Source organism: Notamacropus eugenii, chromosome 3, assembly GCF_028372415.1.
Source record: "Notamacropus eugenii isolate mMacEug1 chromosome 3, mMacEug1.pri_v2, whole genome shotgun sequence".
In the NCBI taxonomy this organism is placed as follows: domain Eukaryota; kingdom Metazoa; phylum Chordata; class Mammalia; order Diprotodontia; family Macropodidae; genus Notamacropus; species Notamacropus eugenii.
This window is the reverse complement of record NC_092874.1, coordinates 385,361,354-385,378,452: the sequence shown is the minus strand read 5'-3', so window position 1 is coordinate 385,378,452 and position 17,099 is coordinate 385,361,354. Positions and strand designations below refer to the sequence as shown.

Genomic DNA, 17,099 nt, shown 5'->3' with positions numbered 1-17,099 from the left:
CAGTCCATCTTCCACATAACTCACAAGTGCTATCTTCAAAGCACAGCACTGAACATGTCTCTCTACTGCTAAATAAACTCTAGGGGCTCCTTATTATCTTTAGAACCAAATGGGATCAAACTCCTGGTTTGACATTTAAATCCCTTCACAACCTGATTCCTACTTCCAGTCTTATGAATTATTCTCCTTAATGCGTTAGTATGGCCGAAGTGGCTTTTTTCCATCATTTTAAAATTGGTGAACTTGACAGACATAAATATTTCCATACAAAGAATAGTAAATGAAGATTCTCTATGAATCTTTGTTGTTCTAATATTATACTCCAAACTGGTCTTTTTAACTGTTATTCACATGATTCGCTGCTTCCTGTCTCTATTCCGTCCCCCAGGCAAGGAATGAACCCTCTTTTCACCTCCATCTCCACCCTAGTTTCCTTCAAAGATCAGCCCAAAGGCCATCTCCTCCCCAAGGATCCACACAGCTGCTAGGGATTACATTACACTCTATATAAACATTTGGTGTACACACAGATGTGATCTAATTTTTCCTCTAATAAATTGTATGTTTCTTGAGGGCAGGGACAATTTTATTTATATTTCTGTATCCTCAGAAGCTAGTATGGTCCCTAGTGAATAGTAAATATTTAATAAATGCTTGATGGTGCTGGACAGAGTGTAGTAAGGGAGACCTCAGTTTGAATCTTGCCTGAAACACTTAGTGGTTGTGTGAAAACAAGGATAATATATTAGAAATAAGGATAATACCTTACACTGTATAGGACTTTTTGTTATTCAAATGCATTCATATGCACAATACTTTACAGTCAAAGAAGACAGGGACGAGAGAGACAGAGACAGAGAAAATGTACAACACTGTACATAATAACGTTAAACTTAAAATGTATTGCTTAGTTTTGCCAAAACTTTCCCCTCCTTTTTAATTTTCGAGGAAGAAGAAACACATTGGAAAATGCAAGTGATATAAAAAGAAAATACAGGAATAAGACTTTAAGAAATACTAAAAGCTATGAATGACCAATCTTCTTAGTAGAGAGGGGGTAGCTACAAGGGCGGAATGTTGCATGTGGGATGAGTGGAGAGTAAAGAGATCATGAAGGGAAAAGAGGAAGAAGAGAGAGGAGACAGAAATGGAAACACAATAGAGAAGGAGGGAGGGGAAAGAGAAGAGGGAGTTGAGCCAAGTGAAGCTGGACAGAGGAAGAAGGGGAGAGAGATTCAAGAAGGAGGAAGCTCCCTGTGGACAAAGAGAGTTCAAAGAACAGGCAGAAGTGGAGGGGGAGAAGGAGCCATGGAGAAGAAGATAGCTCCTAACCTAGAAGGCCTAAATGATGAACTAATGGAATGGGAAGGAAGATCATAAGGACCTCCTAAGAAGCCTCCTCTACTCCTGAATCAAGGTTCTAGATGGACCCTTAGGGGGTAGGGGATGGAAGAAACAGGCCTGAAAGGGAGAGAGAAGGGGAATAAAAGATGGGCAGGCAAGGGGAACAAAGAGGAGGGGGGAAAAGTGAAGACAGAAACTCAGAGAGGAGATAAAAGCGAGGGAAGAAAGGGAAGTGAGAGAGAAGATATGATAAGGAGAAATCATTCTTAACTTTTTTTTTTTTAATATTATGTGCCCCCTTCTCACAATCTGGTAAAATCTAACATCTTCTCAGAATAATGTTTTTAAATCCATAAAACAAATCTCACAGGATTAAAAAAGAAACCAATAATATTAAAATACAGTTATCAAAATATTTTTAAAAAATCCATGGGCCCAGGTTAGCCCTGGTATAGAAAGGGAAAGGAAACAGAGAGGAGGGATGGGAAAAAAATCAAAGGAAAAGAAATGTTGCTAAATATTACGGGGTTGACTGGTTTTACTTAGCTGCTTTTCTTTGTTATAAGGTAGCATTTTTATGGAAAAGAATTATTGGAAAGTGATTGATGTAAAAAAAGTCATCAATAAGACATTTTAAAAAACGACCAATGAAAGTAGAAACTCAATTCAAAAGCATTCATTAAGTACCTACTACATACAAGGCACTGCGCCTTGGGGTCAAAAAGACGAAAAATAGTTTCTGCATTCAGGAGTTTGGATGATATATAATCATTTGAGGACAAAAAGAGCACCAACAACTGGGGAGGCACGGGTGGTTTATCAAAGGTTTCCATTAAGAGTTGGTCCTCAGTAGAGCTAAAGGTGTTATGAAACAGAAATGAGTAAGCCAATAAACATTTACCACATACCAGGCGCTGTGCCAAGTTCTGGGGATACAAAGAAGGTCAAAGATCTATAAAGTTTCATATTATAAATTCTTCTTTATTAACAGGTTGTTGATATGTTGAAAATTCAGAGGACCTGGATTCAAATTCCACCTTTGACACTTAATACCTGTGTAACTTTGGACAAGTCACTTGGCCTCTCTTGACTTCAGCTTCTTCATTTGTAAAATGAGAGACTTAAGACTAGATAGTTCTGAGGTTCCTTCTAGCTCTGGATCTATGAAAACTACGGGAATAGATGTGAAATATTTGGAATATAAAGAAGCAGTTCTTGATGTCTTATATGAAGAAGCAGCATTAAAGAAATAGCATTAAAGAAAACAAAAAGATGGGAAAAGAAGCTGTATTAGATAAGATACAACCAGAAGACGTCTATGCGATATGCAACAGGTTTGAAGACTGAATCATTGATCTCAAGATATTTGAAAAAGAGGCTATCAAACACTTAGAAAAAATTGAAGTTATTGCCAAAAAAGATGAATATAAATATATTTATTACTGTTTTTAATTAATAACAATTTTTACATTTATGCCTATTTCCTAGTCTCTGCAAATCTTCATAGTGTTCAAAAGGAAGAGGCAAGTTTTTGCAAACAAGTTTTGCAATCACACACAGAGAATGTAAAATCCCATTGTGTTTACTGTTTTTCTATAAAAAAGCACTGGTTTGATGAGACAAATACTACCTTAATAGCTCTCTTCCAACAAAAGGTCTCCCATATACATGGTAAAACAATAGGAGTCTTAAATAAATGTAACAAAAACAACTTTGTTCACCAACCCTCTGATTACTAACATCAAGTGAAGCAAAAAACAAAGAATCAAGTCTGCCAAAGGTGTCAACTCTCAAATGGAAGAGAAGGATTTCCTACTGATCATGAAGTCTTTCAAGTTTTACTCTTTGCAAATCAAAGTGTGTTAATTTCACTGAGTACCGTAACACTGCAAGGTGTCCCTAAATTAGATTTACAATCATGTAAAATGAAGATAAGATGTTCAGAGATTCTATCTCAATTTTACAAAAAGCAAAAGGGAAGAAAAAGGGACAGTGATTTTTTTAAAAAAAGTCTTCTATTTTCTCTCAAGAACTTTACTACAGCTCATATGTACATGGTATTAATGAGGCTAAGGTTCAGGCTCTATACTCATATAGAACACATTCCATGGTTACAAACTACAATTCTTAGCCCTAACCAATGACCTTGCAAATGAATGCCATTGGACATAAAAGTGACTAGGAGAAAGAGTAAGTGGTTGGCTGAATGCAAATTACCATTAGTGGGAAAGCAACTGAAAGTTTTTTCCCCTAACATATTAGTACCAATCACACAAAAGTCTTCCAGTTATAGAAAAAAAGCCTAAAAATTTTAATTTGATATAGTTAATAGACTATATTCAATGTCCAAAGGCAGTTCAAAAGAAACCAAATGGCATACAGAACGAACACCCAACAATTTTTATTTTTAGACTTGTCACTTAAGGATATGAGTCTATTTCAAACTTGCTAAATTCAAAAGGAAAACAAATAATCCAAAGGAAATAATTTGCAAATGAATACCTCAAAGGAACCAATATATAAAAAAGATTTGTCAATATCAATATATCAATGGAGATGACCATAAAGGTATATTAATCAATCCATTTTATCAAAGGGCTCTATTGTGCCCTTAATTTGTTGGTAAATTTCTCTTATTCCTTGGACAAATGGATTTTCTTAGATTGTAAGCATCAAACAATACTACATTAAATATGAAATACAATACTACATATGTCCATGTGTATCATATCACTGTACACATAATCCTATACATGTACGCATATCTATGATATACATGTATATTATATTCAATATAACGAAATACAATATATGAAAGTGCTTTTAAAACTATAAAGCAACATACAAATGTAAGGTTCCATAGAACTACCTCAATAAACACAGAGCTTAGACTTCTCAATTGAATCAGTTAAGAACTACATGTGAACAAGCTCTAAGCATCTCTACCGAATCAATCAAAGGCATTTCAAACTTAGGTCTCTGATCAATATGGAAGGAGTAAAGACCATTGGATTAAGCCAAATGACGGCATGAAAGAAGTGTTTTGGAATTGGCTAAAGAAATTAAGTCATGCCATTTGTTTTTATATAAAATAAAAAACCAGTTTAGAACCAAGGCAATTTATGTGGTGAAGAAGATAGAACAGAGCTAACCCAGTCCCTGAGAACTCTTCTGAGTGGGAGGAGGCTGAGTAGAACCCAGTGCTTCTCTCCCTGATGAATGAGGGCTCTTGTAGATTTGCGAACAGTGAGGGGCCACAGGGTTTGGACTTTTTGCATCAGTATCCTAGCAGCAGCCCTGAACATCATTAAGGGAACAATGTCTGCATGAGGTTGACTAGGACAAACTAGAAACACTGAGGAAAAGCAGTTGTGAGGCTCTATAAGAAGCCCAGCAGAAAAGGTAAATCACACCCAAAGGGTAACTTCATGAGGATCTGAAAAGGAGAGAAAAGGACTTGAAGCAAACAGCAACTGTGAGTTACCCCTTTGTGACAAGGGCTGGATAAGCTTGAGCCTTTCTTCATGTCCTGGGGGGTGTGTCATAGACTCTTGCAGGGCATGTTTTGTATCTAATGTTTTTCATCCTGGTAAATATTTCTTATAAAAACTAATTAATTCTGGTTAATTGATATCAACTGTTAAACATGGTGGCAAACTCCTAGAACCCCACCAATTCCACTAGACCCTACAAGAGAGATATCACAGCCTTGCTCTGGAGACTCAGCCTACCCATTCAGGGAGAAAAGCAACATAACATGAACAATACGTTAGTATTATTGTTTTTTAAAAATTATTCATTAAACTCTTTTTTCACATGTAGATTTTCAAGTATGTCCCAACGGTTCCTCCTTCATACAGTTGAAATGGTAAGACCCACAACTGGTACACCTTGCAAAGAGGAAATATGGACTGGATCTGTGATTTCAGTGGTACAGGGAGCTCCATGATGAGGAAACTCCCTCTTACAACTCAGGCCAACAGTCCCTGCAAATTAAGAGTCTTGGAGAGTTGCCTAGCGCACTGAGACTTTAAGTGATTTGCCCAGGATCATACATAGCCAGTGTGAGTCAGAGGTAGGATATGAACCCAGATCTTCCTAGCCTGAAGGTCAGTTCTCTAGCTATGAACCAACACTTCCTCTTTGTATTAAGCAAACATTAAGACTGAAGTCATGTAAAAAGTAATGCTGAAGTCTCGAAAATGACAGTCTATTTTACAACACTTTTCTACCTAACAGAAAGGGTTTACTTACCAGCTGAAATTCACTCCTGCGACTATAAGCTTCCTTGATGCCAGAATCTCTCCAAAGAGCACTCAGAGCAGGTACATAGAGCTGGAAAGTAGCAGGTTCAACAGGCATCCCAGCTTTATTTTCAAAAGCCATTAAGAACATCCCATGCTTCTCATTCTCTGAATACTGCCAAGGAATACCAAGTTTGTCTCGAGCATCAACTAGAACTCTTGAGCCCTGTAAAATATAAGACATTAAAATAACTAGTATGAAGACTGTTAAGGAACTCGAATGAGAATTTAAAAAAATGTATCTCACAAGCCATGATACTTAATCACAGTAATCAATAATTTAGATTTCTGATGTTTTTGTTCCTAGGAACTCAATTTGTAACATCACTGTAACTAAATAACAACATAAATGTGTATATATAAACGTACGTGTTGTGCCATGATATCTTATCACTCATTGAAAAGACTTTTTTAAAAAAAATCAGGGTTGATGGAAGAAAGGGGAAAAGCATATTTTAAGGACAAAATTAAAGTGAATTTTCAAATAGTTTTAAGAAATTTCTTCTTAACTAAGTAAGAACATAACTTGGAACCTGACGAAGAATTGCTTTTTTCCCCCTTATTTCATTTTTAATTAATAAACATTTATTTTCTCTCTCCCATTCCCAACCCCTCTGTAATCTAAAAGAAAATAAAAAGAAAAACTCTTGTAACAAATATGCAGCAAAAAATAAAAAACCAAAACTTTCCATATTGGCCGCATCAAAACAGTATGTTTTGCCTATTTATTTAGTTCATCATCCCTCTGTCAGGGGACAGACAGCATAGATCACTGTTGGTCCCGATAATAAATCAGAGTTCTCAACTCTCTCAAAGTTATTTGCTTTTACAATGTAGCTATTAGCATATAAATTCATATCCTACTTCTGCTCATTTCACTGGGCATTAATTCATACAAAGTCTTCCCACGTTTCTCTGAATTCATATTCTTATTACCTTAAATCACAATAGCATCCAATTAAATTCATGTAACATAATTGTTCAGCCATCAAGCGATGATGGCCCTTCCCTCATTTTTCAGTTCTTTGCCACGCAAAACAATTTGCTATAAATATTTTTGTACATATGGGTGTCCTTTTTCCTCTTTCTTTGACTTCTTTGGGTTATAAGCCTAATAATGGTATTTTTAGGTCAAAGTGCATTGTTCAGTGAATTTTAGGGCATGGCTCCAAATTGTTTCCCAGAATGGCTAGGCCAATTCATAGCTCCACCAACAGTCAACATGCCTGTTTTCCCAAAGACCCTCCAAGATTGTCATTTCTGTCTATCTGAAGCGTGTGAGATAGAACCCCCAAATTGCTTTATTTTGCATTTTTCTAATTATTAGTGATTCAAAGTATTTTATCATATAGTTGCTGATAGCTTCCTTTGAGAACTATTTGTTCATACCCCTTGACCATTTATCAGTTGGGAATGGCTCTTATTAGTATAAATTTTAATCCATTCTTTACATACCTTACAAATGAGACTTGATATAAATATTTTCCAGTTAATTATCTCCCTTCTAATTTTAGCTATGTGGGTTTTGTTTGTGCAAAATCTTTTCAATTTTATGTAAACAAAATTTTCCATTTTATCATCTTTGATCCTCTCTCCCCCTTGTTTATTCACGAACTATTTCTCTATCTATAGACCCAAAAGGATATTCTTCCTTATTCCTATAATTTTTATGAAGTGTCCATCTGAAGCTCATCTTGGTATATGGTGTGAAGTATGAGGCTACAATAAACCTAATTTCTGCCAAACTGCTGAACAGTTTCCCTCAAATTTTAAGTCCTTACTCCGACAGCTGCGATCTTTTGGTTTATCAAATAGTTCTAGGTTTCTTGCTTCTGCATATTGTGTACCTAATTTCTCCCACTAATCAATTTATTTTTTAACAGTATAGTTTCCTCAACAGAGAATAGATGGGAATTCCTTCGTTGCAAAGGTAGAGACTATAAATACTGAACATTGTACATACTGCAAAAACTGACAAATACAATTATCTTTAGTTTTGTTAAAATAATTTCCTCCCTTTTGAAACTTTTGTTGCAAGGGGATGTTGTTCAAGGGGTATGAAAAGGACAAGGTATATATTTAGAAGTAATCTGGCGTAAAAACAGAAGATAATAATGATAGGTAAACTTTTAAAAAATAGGAGGAGAAAATGTACATACACTAAATAGGAAAAACATCAATATATGGCACAACAAAGTAGACAGAGTAGGTATTACTGAAACGGTAGGCAGGAGATCATGATCTCAACTGATGGCACTTCAATCGTTCCTCAGTATGGGTTGGTAGAACATCATTCTAAATTAAAGGGAATTTACTTGGCAACTATCTCAAACAAAAGATTTTAGTTCTTTCACCTGGACCAGTTTGGCTAAGTCTATTCTGGTTTCAACCTATTTTTTTCTGTCTAATTTCACATTATGCTCCTTCACACACACTCCATATTCACATTCTTTCTCCTATACCTGTGAATCTGCAGAAGCCTGGAATGGGCATTTTGGATCCTTACTTTCTTACAAAATATCATCTGCCTGCAGCAAGACTCCTCAAGCTTCTCGATAAGAGGGTGTGGTTTTCTGTTCTTGTATCCCCCAGAGTCTTATAAGTTGTAGGTGCTTAATAAATGTTCATTGAATTGCATAAAAAATAGGTTTCTTTATGAAATAACACACACACTCCACTGAAACATGCTGGTCAATTAATGATTTTTAAAAGTCAGTTTGTTTTAACTGGGCACTTACTACATGCAAGGTCCTATATGAGATATGATGACGAATCCTCTGATATAATGCCTGACCTCAGAGAGCTCAACAATCTAGTTGGTCTAAATGGGTAACATATTTTGACTTGTACTATCAGGCAAGTGCCAAATAACTGGCATACTTAGAGAGTTGAAGAGGTCAGCAGAGGGGGCAGTGCATAGTACAATAAATGACTGAATAATAAATTATATATAAATAATAAATAAGTAAAAATTAAAACAACAGATTCTGAATCAAAGATCTGGATGTGCTCAGCTCTGTCACTTCACAGGATTATAAATTTACCAGAACTTCAGAGATCATCTAGTCCAACCCCCTCGTTTTACAGATGAAGAAACTGAGGCAAGTCATTTGGTCGCTTAGACTTTGGTTTCCTCACCTGATAAACTAATGCTTTTGTCCTAAGATAATTTACACCTCTAAATATTATTCTGCAGTAAAGCTTGAGTTGGGCCCTAAGAGATGGAGAGACTTCAGGTAAGCAGAAGCAACAGTCAAATGTTCAGAAATTACAATGTCATTTAAATAGATTCCTACTTTGCGGCTTTTCTTCCCAGTCTCAGCCTCATTACTTCTAGTTCTCCCTTTCACCTCACTCCCAAAGGGTCAGCACACAGAAGAAAACATGACAGGGACAGAATCAGGTTTTTAAATGAAGTTCTTTTATTAAGTGCTTCAACCTTTAATATGATAAAGAATGCCTAACATCTAAGGTCTATCTTTTCATGATGCATTTTTATACAATAAAAAAGTTCTCTTTATAAGAAATATAACTTCATTTCCAAATTAAAATTGTGCCTTTAAGAGCTTAATGTTTTCAATATCAAGGAAGAGAAGTAGACCAAGAAACCTGAACATTCATATTTACCAAAACTGTAGTTTTCACCACTGCATAAACTAAACTTTCCCTAATGATTAGGATGAACGTAGGCTGGATTTGAAAGCAGTTAGCTGGTCTGGCCAAAAAACAGTCTGTGTCCCCATTGTATAATTCCACCAAAGCAGGCTGGAATCAGTCCAAATTAACTTCCCTCCCAAACAGGAAGAGGAGACTTCTGATTTCTCTTTCAAAAATCAAGTCAAAAGCGGTAGCTGTTGCCAAACTTTGTCTTAAAGGAGTTAATTAATATGGGCAGAAGAACATTTTTTAACTTTAAGAAAGAAAAAAATCCTACATCCTCCCCAACTCCCCTGAATTATTTTAGTAAGACACTCCTCTCTGTAACTCTGTCCTCAATTCTGAAGTCTGAGGTTAAGGGACGTATCTCCTTTGGGGCATACGCTTGAAATCCGAATAGCTGCGTTTGGGGATACTGGCTGCAAATTAAAAGGTCTTCGGAAGAGAGATGTTTGTTTGGCACTATTGTGTTTTTGTTATTGTATCATTTAGTTACTCAGTTGTGTACATTTGCTAAGCTAATGTTAATATATGAGTTTCTACTACTCTGCTATTACATTGGAGTGATAAAAGATAAAGTCATAAAAGTTTTTATTTGATGGCATAAGGAAGCTTGGAAACACAGACCTAAGAAATAACTTTTACTTGTTCCTAATAATTTTACAATTCCAACTTTCTGAAAACAAAAACCAAACTCCTAAAAAATTACAGATTTGAGTCAAACCAAACATGAAAAAAGTCTCAAGATGAAAAACACTTTACTTCACTCTTAAAAGGACCTTATAATAATAATGGAGTCCTTTTATTTCAGCATTTTGCAGCATTATAATTTCTTAAAACAACCAGATATTTCATGCAGTTACTCAAATGTAAACAGTTAAAACCGCTTCAAGAGTCCAATTACCTCATCTTAATACAATGTAATACTTTAAACTACTGAAAGAGCCCAGTTTCAACTTAAAAAGCTTCTAATTTAAACTTCTAGTCGAAGAAGATAGTCCATATCTAGTTGGCCATTTTTTCATTTTATCAGACGGTCAGTGACCAAAAGAGTAAATCAAATTCTCTCATTTCAAAATATATTTTTCTAGTTCAGTCCTTAATCTTTCAAATTCGGTCCTTTCTTACTAAAACTTTCCTGTAATAAATATTACTAAGTGAAAATAAAATTCAATTAGCATTCTACAGACTAAAAAGAACCAAGATTTTTGAGGTTTAAGTTTTCACTAAATTAGACAGAGGGACATGTTTATTTGGAATGTTAAATTCTTTAAAATGGACTAGGGCTGATTTACTCTGGCCAATATTTAGATTTGAGAGATGTCAACAAAAATGTAAACAGGATACAATTCTTTAAATTAATGAAATGAAACAAGCAAAAGAAAGCTCTTGATTTTTCTCCAAAAAACTAAAGTTAAATGCTGTTTTCAGAGGTAGGGATAAATCAAACCAATATTCAAAACTCTTAGTAGCTTTTAAGCAAAAAGTTGGATAATTTCTTCCCTGCCTAGTTTTTAAAATGCATGATTCAAACAGAAAAGGGCAGCTTAACATGAAACCACACTGCAGGAAAGCCAACTACACCACACAAGCAACCCATCAATGTTTGTTAATCATTTACTGTGTAGGGAATTTTGTGAGATGACTGAGAGGAGGAAGAAATAAAGTATGCTATACAAGGAGGGAAAGTATAGATGAAGAAATAGGATATATGTACACAAAACACAACTTGTTACAGTAGAAAAAGCACTAGATTAAGGCATAACAAAACCTAGGCTCTATGTCTCTACTTACAAACTAATGACCTCTACAAGATCCGTGTGATCTTGGCTTAAGTCTATTCATTGGAAACTATACCCTGAAAGTCACTAAATGTTGCACATACTTAACCCAGTAATGTCACTACTAGACCTATACCCTAAAGAAATCTCACAACCAGGGTAAAGACCCATGTGTACAAAAAACCCCACATATAACAGCTCTCTATTTAGTGGCAAAGAACTGGAGACTAGGGAGCACCCACCAAAAGAGGAATAGCTAAAAAATTATGGCATAAAAATGTTAAAATATTATGGTGCTATAAGAAATGATGAATAAAGTTTCAGAGAAACCTATCCTGTATGAACTGATTGAGAGTGAAGTAAGCAGAACCAAAAGAACAATTTATGCAACAATAACATTGGAAAGACAGACCCTACATTAAAAATGTTTCACCTCTAAGGAAAAAGAATATAAAAAACATACATAACCTAATAAAAATTCAATTCAACAAACATTTATATCACATAGGTAGGATGAGAGCTAAATAAGGACAAATGAGGTGTGGCATAAAATAAGTCAAAGCTCTCTGGAATTAGCTTGTCACCAAATTTAAGAGTTCTACTGTAAGTCTGGTCCGGTCCACACAGGAAAAAAGAATTGTCCCTAAAATATCAAACAAATCATCATCCAGTCTTTGCTTGAAGATGTCCACAGGGACAACTTTAATTGTTAGGAATCAATTATTCTTTCTCCCCCAAATTTATTAATTTATTTGTTTTCATTTTTCAACATTCACTTCATAAGTTTTAAATGTTCTCCTCCTTCTCCCCTCTCTCCCCAAGTTGGCATGCAATCTTATATGGTCTCTGTACAAACATTCTTATTTAATACATTCACACACCAGTCATATTGCATGGCAGAATTATAACAAATGGGAGAAATCACGAGAAAAACAAACACAACAAAACATAACAAAAATGAAAACAGTCTGCTTCACTCTGCATTCCAACTCTATAGTTCTTTCTCTGGAGTGGAATGCATTTTGCATCTTAAGTCCTTTAGAAATGTTTTAGGTCCTTGCCTTGTTGTGGAGGACTGAGTCTATCAAAAACAGTCCTCGCATACTGTGGCTGTTACTGTGTATAATTTTCTCTTGGTTCTGCTTACTTCACTCTGTATCAGTTCATATAAGTCTATCCAGGTATTTCTTAAGTTTTTCTGTTTGTCATTTCTTTTAGCACAATAATATTCCATTACATTCATATACCACAAATTATTCTGTCATTTCCCAATTGATAGGCATCCCTCAATTTCCAGTTCTTGGCTACCACAAAAAGAACTGCTATAAATATTGTTGTACATGTGGGTCCTTTTCCCATCTTCATTATCTCCTTGGGATACAGCCCCAGATGCAATATTGCTGGGTCAAAGGGTATGTACATTTTTATAGCCCGTTGGGCATAGTTCCAAATTGCTCTCCAGAATGGTTGGATCAGCTCACAGCTCCACCAACAATGAATTAGTGTTTCAACTTTCCCACACCTTCAACATTTATCATTTTCCTGTTTTGTCATGTTAGCCAATTTGATAGGTGTGATGTGGTACCTCAGATGTTTTGATTGGCATCTCTCTAATTTAGATTTAGAGCATTTTTTCATAATGAATACTGATAGATTGAATTTCTTCCTCTGAAAACTGCCTGTTCATATCCTTTAACCATTTAATCAATTGGGGAATGAATTGTATTCTTGTAAATTTTGACTCAGTTCTCTCATTTTAGAAATGAGGCCTTAATCCGAGACACTAGTAAAAATTCTTTCCCAGTTTTCTGCTTCCCTCCTAATCTTGGTTGCATTGGCTTTGTTTGTGCAAAAATTTTTCAATTTAATGTATTCAAAATTATTCATTATGTATTTCATAATGTTCTCTATCTCTTGTTTGGTCACAAATTCCTCCCTTCTCCATAAATCTGACAGATAAACTATTCCTTGCTCCCCTAATTTGTTTACAGTATTAGCCTTTATAACCTGATCATGTATCCATTTGGATTTTATTCTGGTATAAGGTGTCAGGATGTTGGTCTTTGCCCCATTTCTTCCCAAGTTTAAATCTGCTCTTTTATACAACTTCTATCTATTGTTGTTGGCTCTCCTTTGATTATTAATATGGTAGGCTTAAATATTTGAAAGATAGCTATCATATTTTCCTCTGCCCCAACCTTTTTCTTGAGATTAAATATCCTCATTCCTTCAATTAATCCTCACATGACCTGGACTCAAGGCCCTCCAGTCATCCTAGGTGCCCTGCTCTGAATATTCTCCAACTTGTCTAAATGCAATATAAAAATTCCTTGAGGACAGGGGCTTGTGCCTGTATCTATACCCAGCACTTAGGACAGTGTCTGGCACAGAGTAGGCAATTAATAATTGTTTCTTGATTAATAGCGTCTTTCATAAACTCTGATAGAAAGAATTGAATACAACACAATGTGGTCTGAGCCAGGCGGAGTTCAGAAGGCTTAACCTCCATTTCACCATAACCTTACCCCTCCCAAGGAAGTCCAAGACTTCATTAGCATTTTTGGCTCTCATCTCACACGCTGATTCTGTTTGAACAAACTGTCTTTCTAACCATCCTGAACCCATCTTGAACTTGTGAAATTAATTTTTTGAAATCAAGTGTAAGACTTTACATTACCTTTATTACAATTCATTATTCAGATTTACACCCACTATTCTAACATCTCAAAACTTTTTTTGGATCCTGACTCCTCTACAGTGTGTTAGTAATCCTTCCCAACTTTATGCCATCTGCACGTCTGAGAAGCATGCCATCTATGCCTTTAACAATTGATTAACAAGGATTTATTAAGATGGATTTATTAAAAGGAATTAAAGGATTTATTAAAAGGAAACAATCTTTTCCCTTAAGAAGTTTACATTCTACAGGGAGAAAAAACATGTCCATATATACACACACATATACAAGGTAATCCTCAGGATGAAAAATGAGAAGGCACAAGGACCCAAGGAGATCAGAAAGGCTTCAAAATGAAGATGTGCTAGAGCTAAGTACTTTAAGAAAACTTGGGATTCTAAGAGGTAGAAAGGTGAGAAGAAAGTACATTCCAGGAAGGGGAGCATAGAGAAGGGAGACAGTGTTATCTGTGAATAAAAAGACCAAAACAGCTTTTTGGGTATGAAAGAGATTACAGAGGGTATGAAAGAGATTGATGTTTAATAAGGTTAAAAAGGTAGGTTGGGGCCAGGTTGCAAAGGGCTTTGAATGTCAAACAGAGAATTTTTTCATTTGATCCTAGAGGCAGTAACTAGAATTTAGTGAGTAGGGGAGTGACAGTCACACCTGCACTTTAGAAAAACCACTTGGCAGCTGTGCGGAGGATGGATAGAGAAGACAGAAACTGGTTAGAGAGTCACTCCAACAGTCTAGGCAAGAGGTGATGAGGGCCTGAAATGGGGTGGTGATTGTGTGAGTGGAGACAAGGGATAAATGAGAAAGAGGTTATAGAAGTAGAATAGGCAAGTCTTGGCAACTTATTGGAGATAGGAATGAAGAGAAAGTAAGGATCCAAGGATTATATCAAGGTTTGTATACATGGGTGAATGGAAGCATGGTGATGCCCTTAACATAAACAGGAAGTTTAGAAGAAGGCTGTTTGTAGGGAGAGAAAAGCAGTTTTGTTTCGGACTCACTTGAAATGCATATGGATGTGAAATGTACAATAAGTAACTGGTGATATGGTACTAAAATTCAGTAGACTCTAAAGATAGATATATAGATCTGAGAGTCACCTGGATAGATCATAATATTAAGCCTAAGTGAACTGATGAGGTGACCAAATGAAACCATATAGAGAAAAGGAAGAAAAAAAAGCCCAGGATAAAAAGTGACACAGAAGAGATGGAAGTTGAGCTATGGTGTGTGTTTTGGAAATTTGATTTATTAATTTGTAGCTAAAATTTACTTTTAGTTCCAAATTCTCTTCCTCCCTAATTTCCTTATTCTACCCACTGAGAAGGCAAACAATATAGGACCTATTACAAATATGTATAATCATGCAAAACATATTCCTGCATTAACCATGTTTAAAAAGGGGTAGGGCAAGAAAAAGAAACAATAGATTATGGTTCAATCCGTACTTTGAATGGCCTGTTTTTTCAAGAATCCTTTGGAATTGTGGATCATTGTGCTGATCAGAGATACTAAATTTTTCAATAATATTTCAATATTTTTCAAAAATATTCCTATTGCTATATAGATTGTTCTCCTGGTTCTGCTCACTTCACTTTGCATCAGTTCATACAAGTCTTCACAGGTCTTTTGGAAACCATCTCTTTTCATCATTTCTTACAGCATAATACACATTCATATGCCATAGCTTATTCAACCATTTCCCAATTAATCAGCAACCTCTTTGTTTCCACTTCTATATCAACAGAAAGAATTGTTGAGCTGGGCTTTTAAAGAAACATTCTATATTTAGAGTTGCAAGGGGATTTAAAGATCATCTTTTAGGCCAACACCATAATTTTACAAATCAGAAAATGGAGGCACCCAGAGGTAAAGTGACTTGCCTCTGGCAGGTAAGTGGCAGAGAAAGATTTGGCAGACAGGAAAGAGAAATGTAATTCCAGGTAGAGAAACAAAGGCTTGGAGAAAATGAGTATATGACAGAGGGGAAATAAATGTCCTAAACACAGAGTTTTCATATGGAATTGGGGAAGTCAATTACGTCTAGATTGTGGAGGAGCTTGGGATTCACAGATTGTAGAGACACTTTATTCTAGAGTCATGACTGAACCACCAAAGACTTTGGAGCAGGGAAGTAATACAATTAAACACAGGATTTTATAAAGATATACCTCTGTGAAAAATTAGAAAATAGAAACTCTGGAGAGTAGAGAATTAAAAAAATAAATATAATATTATAGGCTTGAGGCAATGAAGATCTGACCTAGTACAGTAGGAATTAAAAAGCAAGGAAAGGATGGTAATTAGAGAAGGAGTAATTTTCAAGGATGGACAACTGACAAGGAAGAGGGCAAACAAGACTGGGAATGATAATGTAGGGGAATAATGATAATAAGGGATGAGAGATGAAGAGCTTACTTTTAGGTATGTTAAATAATCACAGGACAAGTAGAAATGTCCAGCTAACAATTAGAAATTTGTGACTGGAACTTAGGACTGATAAAAGGGACAATATTAGTTTCTGCCATCACAGTTAGAAAAAAATGTTCAAGAAAACTTGAGAATGGAAAGAATAGTTAAAATTTCCTCTTCTACGTACCTAACTTAGGATGCAAATACTTCCTGCACGTAATATTCTGGCCTTCAACAAAATAGCTCTAAACTTTTTCCTGTCTCAGACTCCAAGATTCTGAAGTAAGCACATAAAAACATTGCCAATTAAATTAATTCTCTTCTGTTTTTCCCATTTTCTAGGCTAGAAATCTTGAGTTGTGTGTCACTAAATATTTTTTAAGGTCAATGGCACCAATGATAGAAGAGAGAATAAAAACTTCCTCAAAGTATTATCACAGAGAAAGTGTTAAGGAAAACTGAGAATGCAAGAGTATCAATGTCATTCCAAGCAACAATGCTTCAAAAAAATTACAGGTGATCCATAAAATGCCTTGCTAAAACCCTTTCTTCCTCCCCCATTATTCCAAAACAAGCATAACTGAGGGTGTGACAAAAATGAAACAGAGCTGAGGAAAATTTCTGTGCAATTTCGGTGTAGAAGTTATAGCCATAGTAGAAAGAAGCTGAGTGAGGGGGTGTGAGAAAACTGCGAAATCTATGTCCTTTGGGTGCAAAATTACTGACTTGGGTTGTAATAGAAAACATCCTTTGACTGCTGATTCTATTGTGAATCTTACTTAAGGTCATCTTGGTTCACAAGCTGAGGCACCAGCTGAAAACAGTTATCTAAAAGGGTGTTTTCTACCATCAAAAGGCACTTACTAGGATAAGAGGTTTACATTCACTAAAGAAAGCTGACTTTGTAAC

General features: G+C 35.5%; 1 protein-coding gene across 1 annotated transcript in view; it reads right to left on the bottom strand.

The window, feature by feature from the left end:
* The window catches only part of GNA12 (G protein subunit alpha 12), a 130,331-nt gene that overhangs the window by 63,128 nt on the left and 50,104 nt on the right, over nt 1-17,099 (bottom strand). The window contains exon 2 of the mRNA XM_072597690.1: nt 5,599-5,814. Coding sequence (XP_072453791.1) covers nt 5,599-5,814 — 216 coding nt within the window. The remainder of the gene's footprint in view (nt 1-5,598; nt 5,815-17,099) is intronic.